At 32.5% G+C, this 9,897-nt stretch overlaps 2 protein-coding genes across 5 annotated transcripts; one reads left to right on the forward strand and one right to left on the reverse strand.

Annotated features, from left to right (window-relative positions):
- Window positions 1-402: 402 nt before the first annotated feature.
- LOC145008360 (protein DMP9-like) lies at window positions 403-1,287 on the forward strand. The gene has a single exon (XM_078966983.1). The coding sequence runs from the start codon at window positions 592-594 to the stop codon at window positions 1,252-1,254; it is 663 nt and encodes a 220-aa protein (XP_078823109.1). The 5' UTR covers window positions 403-591; the 3' UTR covers window positions 1,255-1,287.
- A 92-nt stretch (window positions 1,288-1,379) lies between these two features.
- On the reverse strand, window positions 1,380-5,733 carry GALT1 (galactosyltransferase1). Of its 4 annotated transcripts, none has more exons than XM_078966978.1 (9): window positions 5,587-5,733; window positions 5,383-5,496; window positions 3,760-4,790; window positions 3,227-3,405; window positions 2,807-3,088; window positions 2,593-2,721; window positions 1,978-2,157; window positions 1,787-1,894; window positions 1,380-1,702 (listed from the first exon to the last, which is right to left on the reverse strand). In XM_078966978.1, the coding sequence occupies exons 3-9, from the start codon at window positions 4,514-4,516 to the stop codon at window positions 1,493-1,495; spliced, it is 1,845 nt and encodes a 614-aa protein (XP_078823104.1). In that variant the 5' UTR covers window positions 4,517-4,790; window positions 5,383-5,496; window positions 5,587-5,733; the 3' UTR covers window positions 1,380-1,492. The 4 variants fall into 4 exon arrangements, with proteins under 4 accessions (XP_078823104.1, XP_078823105.1, XP_078823106.1 ...); XM_078966979.1 differs by having other exon boundaries at window positions 5,266-5,496; XM_078966980.1 differs by having other exon boundaries at window positions 5,383-5,491; window positions 5,587-5,716.
- Between the last annotated feature and the right edge of the window lie 4,164 nt (window positions 5,734-9,897).

Consider the following 9,897-nt stretch of genomic DNA (forward strand, 5'->3'; position numbering starts at 1 on the left):
TAATGCTAGAGATAAAATATATATTAATTGAGTAGGATGGCTTCAATACACAATTTAAGTGTTTTGATTATGTAATACTCAATTTTATTTGGATTAAAACCGCTCATTTAACTAAAAAAAGAGTTATACACAACATTTTAACGGGAAATACCCAACCATTTATTCACTTAATCTAGACATAATTTGATAGAAACATCTTATATAATTTTGCGGTTATCCTCGGTCTATATAATTCTTTAAAATCTTGATATAATAAATTGAGTGTGATATTAATATTTAATATAACAATCAACACGAATATCAAATTGAAAAGTTGTAAAACTAAAAGGATTAACGATTAAACAATACAACATACAATAAAATAGAATTTTAACAAAACAATACACCATAGGGACTAAACGCTGCAACTGCAAAAACATTATGGTTAAGATTGAAAATCTGCAAAAGCACAGGGCGGCAATAACCGGCGGTTATCATCCTCGCCGTTAACCGCCATTACAAAATTTGAATCCACCAGTTGGTGGCGTGGTAAAGACTTACAAGTTAAAATCTCCATTTCGATTCCACTTTCTCCAAATTCCGACTTCCAAAATGGAACAATCCGACGAAACCGGTATCAGAATTTACACCCCATCTCCAAAACTCAACCAAGATCCACCACCACCACCGCCCTCCTCCGCCTTATCTCCACCAAACGCCGGCCGACGTAAGAAACTCCAGAGAACACTCTCAAAAGGCGTTCAAAAAACCCTCTCGAAAACCTCCCTCCTCGTAAACTTCCTCCCCACCGGAACCCTCCTCACTTTCGAAATGGTCCTCCCATCCATCTACGGCAACTCCCAATGCTCCGCCGTCGCCACCCTCATGATCAACCTCCTCCTCACCATCTGCACTCTCTCCTGCTTCTTCTTCCACTTCACCGACAGTTTCCGTTCCCCAGACGGAAAAATCCACTACGGGTTCATAACGTCGTCAGGGTTAAAAGTCTTCAAACCAAATCCAAACATCGAAGTCCCAAAAGACGACAGATACAAAATCGGGTTATCTGATTTTATCCACGCCATGATGTCATCCATGGTTTTCATGTCAATCGCACTTTCCGATCATCGTGTAACAGATTGTCTGTTTCCGGGACACGCAAAGGAAATGGATGAAGTTATGCAAAGCTTTCCGTTAATGATCGGCGTCGTTTGTAGCGGTTTGTTTCTCGTGTTTCCAAATACCCGTTATGGGATTGGCTGTCTTTCTGCCTAGTTTGATACGTGTATGTTATTGTAATTTTGTGAAGTTTTTGCCATTTATTGTTCTTGTTATAAACTTATAATTATCTGTGTTATGGACTATTGAAAACTTTTTTTATGCCGTGAATGAAAACTCCGTAGTTAAAATACGCGTATCTATCTACGTGTATCTATATGAATACCTAGCTACTACACGTGTGATATTATACAACAAAATGGGGTGAGGACTGATGGGTATTATTGTAATTTTGTTAACTTCCGCAACAAAACGCGCGGTTTCCTTCTTGAAGTTTTTGCCATAGGCAAAGCATCTCTCGGGGTCCTTGATAGTGAGCGACTACATAACCATCTTTGCAACCTTCGTTATAGACTCGTTCTTCTTGTTCGTATCTTACTTCTAAACCATTCTTTTTCAGATCGTTAATCCAAATTCCCATTGCTACATCTTCTAGTTTAAACATCTGATTTAAAAAAAAAAAATTGTTAAAATATATATATTTTTAAAATCAACAGTGTAGATGATGGTAATTTATAACTTCATATACCTTTAAGTCGCCTTTTTTGTGTTTGTTGTTGATGGCTTTTGCTATGTCGTGAGATATTACGTACCCGGGTCCGTGTGCCCATGGAGGGTAATTTTCTTCGGGCCATTCCTTTTGATAAAAGAGAAAAGGGTGAGTTTTAATGTTTAATGATAGGGGCGTAAAGGTAAAAAGACATTGTTGGTATTTGGTACCTCGGGGCTGATGTACCACTTGCTGTCGGGGTTTCGATGTGGTTGAGAATCTGAATTGATTAAGCCGTAAAGTAATCCGTTGGGCACGTTAATTCGATTTAAAGAATTTAAAATTTCGTCTACACGAACAAACGCGTCATCATCTGTCTTCATGACGTATTTGGCCGAGATAACCTCCGTCTGTTTTAAAAGTTTTAAAAATCGTCAGTTACATATTAAAAAACATAACTACAGAATAACTCCACAGTTAAGCGTACTCAGACGACAACAGTACTAGGATGACAGTCGCCCAAAACGGACAATATCTTGGTATCTACGCCAGGGATCAAATCCCAAGCGTACATAACAAGACGCGTTTTAAAGCCGTGAGAGCAGCGACTCCCATTGTAATAAAACGAGAGCAGTACTAAGATAGTTAACCGCAAAACGGAAAATATCTTAGTACATGCGCTTGGGATGCTACTGATACCAGGGATACTCTGGATACTCTGGTATCAGGGTATCATTGTAAGACGTTTTAAAAGCCGTGAGGACAGCGGATCCCATCTGGTCTGCTTAGGAGAGCAGTACGAGGATGGGTGGCCTACTGGGAAGTCCTTATAGAAAGAATCTTACCCCAAAGATACAAATGGCGATGGTCTTCCACGAGATAAGACTGTAGTAGTCGACAAATGGCATCAACTGTATATCTCCATATGTCTTCGCCTCATTCCAAAGCTCCTCATTCACTAATCGGTTTTTATGCTGCAATATTCATATACATATTTTAAATTTATAAGATTTATAAATTTTATAAAATAAAAAGATGAAATACTAAATAACTACTTACCAAACCAACAAAAAAGCGAACGGCGACTTCCCCCGACTTAACGGCGGGGTACTGCATCCAAGTTCTTCTAACGGCCATTCTACGTTTAAAATTATTGGCAGTAGAGAAGACACCAATCAAGAGATTAATTTTTTTTCCAAGGGGAATTGAAGGGGATTTGAGAGAGTCTAAGTCAATTATATGATCTAAATCTTCAGAAGTAGGCAAACCACTTGCTACAACAGACACCAATTTCAAGTCCCCTGAGATCCTTACTTCACTAACAAGCCATGGCTCCAAAGTCTATGAAAAGTGAAAACAAACAACAGAAAACATTATATATGTTTGACTGGAAATTTTTAAAAGAATACACTTGTATGGTAAAACATCAAGTATTATTGGTTAACTTTAATTTAATTTAAAAAAAATAAATAAACTTACTTCTCGAAAAGCAAATGAAGATATGTGTTTTCCATCAACTGTCATTTGTATGCCTTCTGATCCAACTCTAAGAGTTGCAACAGAAAGATACCCTTGCTTAAAAGGGAAATAGCTTCTTGAATTTGCTCCTGTATTTACAACTTTACCCACTTTCTCATTGCATTGATCTAATTCGTCCACTGAAATTTGAAAATTATGTAAGTCAATTACCAAATTCACACAAGATAAAGAAAATTATAGGGTTTAGTTGTAGGGAGATTCACAAAAAGAACTATTTTGGGTAGTTACACAATTTAACCACTAATACATTATTTTTTGCAGTTAAATCAAAGGACATAAAAGAAACAAAAAGAAACGTCATAATGCTGAAACTTTTATGGTTTGATGGGAAAAAAAAGTAGTGTGTAAGCAGTTAAACTGCAAAATTACCCAAAATATAATGGTTTTCGGGTAATTTGACCCCAAAAAAACGGACAAAATCACAAAAGAAAAAGAAACAAAAGAGTATATTTGTAATTTGTGAAAAAATGTACCTTTCTTAATCTTATCAGGCTCTGGAGACGGGCAACGTTCCTCTTCACCCCAATCATGAGCAATAGTCCAAGTGTTTTGAACAATTACAGGGTCTTCAGTTATTTTATCACCATGAAGCCTAACATTGTAATGCAATATAACAGGAGGATCTGGTTCACCTGGAAGTGGCTCACCAGTCAAGTCAACTCGAAAATTACCTAAAAGCCCATTTGGGATACCAATAAATGTCACTGATGAACCCTGAGTTAACCCACAAGGAACTTTCAACTTATACCCAGTATCATTAAGCTCTGTGGCATTCATCTTGCTAAGAAAATGGGGACATTGTTTCTCTTTCTTTTTCCCCCCTGAGCTTCTATTCATGTCACGTTTCTCATCTTCAACTGTAGTCATGAGGTTATTCCATGCGATTCCACCATCTTTGATTGCTTCAACTGTGTTAGGAAGAACACGATCATGGCTTATTAAGTGTCTTAAATGGTTCCATGTGTGTAATGGTTGTTGTTCGTTGAATGAGATGTTTCTGTGGATAAAGAGGGTGGAGACTATTTCATCAGTGGAGACAATTTGAGGGTTGGGGGTGTGGTTTTGAACAGGGGGGATGCTGGAATTTATCCATTCGAGAGGGTTTGTTGTGTTGAAGTATGGAGGTGATGAAATGTAAGCTTCTCTGATTGGATTTTGAATGACTAAGTACCCGAGTATTGTTAATGTTAATAGAGATGCAGATAGGACATAGATATACCATTTCTTCATTTCTGATCAATGAGCCTAAAGTTCATACAAATGAAATTGATGTTTGTATGAACTTCTGTGAAGTTAAGTTAAGTTCTTGAAGTGTAGAAGAAGAGTGAAAATGCATTGAATCAAAGATCAGGTCCTTGAATTACACTATAAGTTCATGCCATTGTAAAGCTTCCTCCTTTATCACATGACTTGAAGTTTATAATGTTGAAGCTTGATTTCAATTCTTAACCTTTAATAATGTAGTCACATATGAAGTTCTGGATAGAAGAATCATGTGATGTCCCTGTAAATGCAGAGTTAATCAATTCACGTATGACAAATATGGTAACATATTTAGTAACATGAGTAGGTTTGTTTATTAAACAGTATGCATATATGGAATCAACAGTTCATGTGTGGCATACCTAGATCAACCTATTATCATATCTTTTAGGTTAAGACTCATAGCCAATTCACTGATTAATGCTTACGTGTTCAATCTTGAGCCAAGCTAGAGTTAGAATCGAGTTACAGACGTGCTATTTTAAGATTTGAAACGACTCCATCTACTGCGACTACACCATTGATTTCCAAAACCACTTAAAACGATACCGATGTATGTAGCCTAAATACCAGATATAACTATTAAGGAAATAAAATCTTAACCACACATCGTTTACAGCTACAGTCGTAAAACACACAAATTCAATATAAAAAGCACAATCAATTCACAAAAATCAAGCACCGAGATCGGCACAATGCCATGGCCAAAAAGCTACCGTTTCGCTAAAGGTAGAGCAGAATCATAGCTCTACGTTCAAAAACACTATCAGATCACAAAATTATCAAGCACGAGATCAAATCTGAAGTCATCTTAATCGGCGTACTCTCACTACCTTTCACACGAGCATCCAACGCCTCGATTTGAGTGAAACTCCACTCGATTTACATAAACCTCGTCGAGCTAACTTCAAAGTTCCGTTGAATTGATAAAACTACACCGGCCTAATCTGAAGTACAGAATTGAGTTACTTAAGTGAAAATCATAGAGAACCGATGTCCAATAAAGGGAGATGAAACTGAGAACTTAAAAAGAGCACCTGTGGTCGGAAGAGCGGCGTCCGGCGGAGAGGAATTTGTTGAGAATGGCGTAGAAGGAGGAGGAAGTTCGTTACTTGTGTTTGAATGAAGTGGTCGTCGTTGTACTGTAGTTTGTCGTCTTTATTGTCAACAAGAAGAAGCGTGTCTGCTTTTAGCTGGGGAGGGTTTTTTTTGCTCTATCTTGACTTTGACTCGGTAAGGGTTTTTGGAAACTTTAATTGCCATTTTTAATTGTCATTTGATAATTTAGGTCATAAAAAAAATACAATTAGCCAATTTTTATAAGTTTTTTTTTACAGTCGACCTTTGTAATGAGGAATGAGCCCTTACAAAAATCATTATTTTCTAAGGATTTGTACCCTTTTATAAGAGATTTTTTAGATCTTTACTTCTTTTTATATTAACTTATTTTAGGAAAATAAAAATCAACCTAATATATCATTTTCATACTATTAATATACTATTGCTGCTAAAATGGTTTTTAAGAACCACGACAACAAATAAGAAATTGATTTAAAAAATCATAATATTCTAATAATATAAACAATTTCATTAGGAGGTCAATATTTGGACCCGACAAAACCGAAAATTGTTCCGAAACCAGATCGGTTTGGGAGGATTTTATAGACAGTGTACCTGATCGTGACATACCGGTCATAGTTTCAATGTCGGTGCCGTTTTTTTTTTTTTTTTTTTTTTTTTTTTGTTCTTGGACTAGTTGGATTAGTCATTGGGTATGGTTTGCTTTGGACCAATACAACATTCATTGTGTACACTATAACATTCATTGGGTATGGTATAATTCCTGGAACCATGGTAGCAAATTGGTTAAAATAACCAAAATGAAAAATTGATAATCAAATGATCGAGAACCTGCCAGGCTATATAAAACCAATGTCGGTGTAGGTTCAAGTCCCGGTCTGATCCGGATCACAAATTCAAATACTCACCCTAAAATTCATAATATACAACGAATCAATGAAATAATAATGAAGATTTCGCAATATATTTAATATATTTTTGGTGGACATCGTACAAAAGTTAATTTTTGCAACAAATAATAATTCCTTAATGAATCGATAAATTAATAATTCTTTGCGGCGTTTCATTTTTTTTTTCTTATGAAAGATGGTATAAGAAAGTGATTTCTTTTGTTGTAAATATTAAAAATATTATATTGTTATAGCAAATTATTGATTAAGTGGTATTTGAGGTCATCATATTGATCGTTTTTTTTAATCGTAGTTATTGATTAAGTGGTATTTGAATTGTTTTTATTTAATAATGGTGGTTTACTTTTACCAAACCATGACTATTTGTGAAAAAAAATGTTATTGATTGATACCAAAGAGCCAAAATAATTCAAAAAAGTTAGCCGTAAATAATTATATGAATTGTAAATGAGTTTTCCTTAACGAATAGAACAAAATAATTCCAAAAAATTATCCTTAATATTTATATGAATTGTAAATGAGTTTTCCTTAACGAAAAGGATATCAATTTGGTGAATAAAAGCCCCACTCCAACAACTACAAGAATTCAAAATGAAGAAAATTAAATCATTCCAACTACTTTCTTTTATATATCATATTTTATGTTACGGGTGTCCTTTGAAATGTCAAATCGTAAATCCAAACTCGATTGAGTTGTATCGTTTAAGATTTTATTGTTTGTTTTAAATTTGGAAATTAAGTTTTAATTAAAAAAGGCTATATGGACTATTTATTTGGTAAAATTAATGTATATTTATTGATTAATTGGTTGTATTTTTTTTTTTTTCAAATATTAGACTAAATGGAGCAAATATCGATATATAATCTTTTGTTATTATATCACTAAAATCATATACTTTCTTGTTTAAATATATTGTTTTATTTGAATTGGTTTTTTTATCTTTATAGTTTCATATATAAATGGTTTTTAATTTGCATAAAGCATGATTCACGTAAAAGCAAATATCTAACTCATTTTTGTTTGTTTTGGGACATTTGGTCCCAAAAGATTAAAAGAATAAAATAAAAATAAAAAGTAAGTGATATATTAAAGAGAAAGTTGTTGCCAATAAAAAATAGCTAGTCATTTTTAAAACTGGGACAGGCGAGGGACGGTGATGCAGGAAAGCGCCACCTTAAGTCTTAAGTTTTAACTAAATCTTAGCATAAAAAGTAGATAAAAAATAATCAACGAACAAAAACTGCAACAGATGACATTCAATCACGGATAATTTTTATTTTTATATATCGACAATCATTTTGATAAAGTTTTTTTTTTATATATAAAATAATTTTCTTTTACCAGCTCTCTCATGTTTATCATTCATGTTAAAATAAATCATGTATCCGACATTATTATACGTCATTCATTATTCACATTTGAATAAATCGTCTTGTTTATATATGAATAATAAAAATCATAATCATGTTTTACACACACATCTACTTTAATAAATGAAGTTTATTTTTATTTGTCACATTTTACATTCTCATTTAATTTGTCAAATATCATGTGGTTATTTTGAATTAATTTCTTTTTCATATATCATTTTATGTGGTTTTCTATTTTAATAAATTTCACGTAATACTTTTAAGGTAATATATATAATAAATGTAGTAATAAATTAATATTAATTTCATTACTGAAGTTACCTTCTTATTTCAAAATTCCAAAATTAAAGCTTATTAGTTTTATTTTGTTTATTTATTTAAATTGTTTGTTTAAATTTAAAATATAAAAAATCCATTATAATAATTCATTACTTTTTTTATTTTCTTATAAATTCAAAGTGCTCAATATTTTGACATTTATATTTAACTTTTTTTTTAAAAAATTAACTCGTGTAATACATGAGTCTCACAAGTAATTAGAAATACACACAATGAGAGTTGCATATTTGGATGAGAAATTAAATATCCTTATATTTATTTTTACTATCCACTCTCCTCAGCTTTTAACAAGTGCTGCAACACGCAGTAAACGCACAACAGTTTAAATTTAGAAATCTTTTGAAAAACAAACAGTTGTGAATGACCAAGTGTTGCGCGTGTGTTGCGCGACGTATAATTAAATGTTTAGAAAAAAAAAAAACAACACCTAAGTCAATATTTAAAATAGCAAATGAATGTAAAAGTTATGTATTTTCTTTTGCTTTAAATTTGTTCTAAATATTGTATAAGCCGTATTACTCAAATAACATCTATGATAAGATGTATGTGTATATAGATTCGTATTATGTCTTATTATTATCACTAATATTTAGAATTATAATGAAATCAAACATTTTCTATTAATTTGGTCTAATATTATATTTAATGTATGTCACATGGAATTTTGTCTAATATTATATTTAATGTATGTCACATGGTTGGTTTTAGAAGGAACATAAGCATACGAGAGGAAAAACGCATAAAGAATGTTTGGAAGGATTTGTGAAGTAACCATCTAATATCTAGCATGTGTATATTATAAGTTTACAACACAAAAGTGTAATAAATTATTCAAAAAGTTATGTTTACTTTGACAATAATTATTATATCATCTATTGTTTATTAAAAAAAAAATCAAAAGTCTAATAAGCTGTCTGGCAATATCTAAAATTTTAAAATCTGATTTTTTAAGAGGACAGGAAGAATTGTATGACGAACTTTACAAAATATATGTTATCCATACTTAAACTCTATAATTATCCATAAATAAAATACCTAAATAACGCAAAAAGTTCAAATAACAACAAGGGGTATTTCGGATGGGCGAAGTTTACAAAGGATATATATTTTAAGATAAAAGACTTTTGCTATGTTGTGTGTTTTGGTTTGTATTTTGACAAAAGATGTTGTTTGTAGATGCTCACAAGAAAGAGTTTTGTCCCTCTCTTCACACACGTCTTTTTGGTGGTATTATTAAAGATTTAAAAAATAATATCAGAGAACGTATTGTCATTAAAAAAAAAAACTCAAGAAACAATACAATAACAATTTGTTTGGGTTTCCACTTCTTTTACTTTGCAAAACAGTTTAATTTGATTTTTTTTTTTAAGTTACTTTTGTAGATATCATATTAGTGTAGTTTTCATTAGTTCTTTATAAAATTGTCGTATAAGGCTTTGAATCTTTAATGTTAAAATTTGGGTGCTTGGATTCGTATTTGCAAACAGCAGCCGGCCCATACCAGCCCAAATAATCGGGTAAAAGAAACTAGAAATTGTCGAAATTCTCGAACTTTTTGTATCTATCTAAAATAATTATTTCAGTGCCACATTATGGGTGCGTTTAGTTGCGGAAAAATGGATCGTTTTTCGGAAAAAATTTCCAAGA

Source organism: Lactuca saligna, chromosome 8, assembly GCF_052625555.1.
Source record: "Lactuca saligna cultivar CGN05327 chromosome 8, ASM5262555v1, whole genome shotgun sequence".
NCBI lineage: Eukaryota > Viridiplantae > Streptophyta > Magnoliopsida > Asterales > Asteraceae > Lactuca > Lactuca saligna.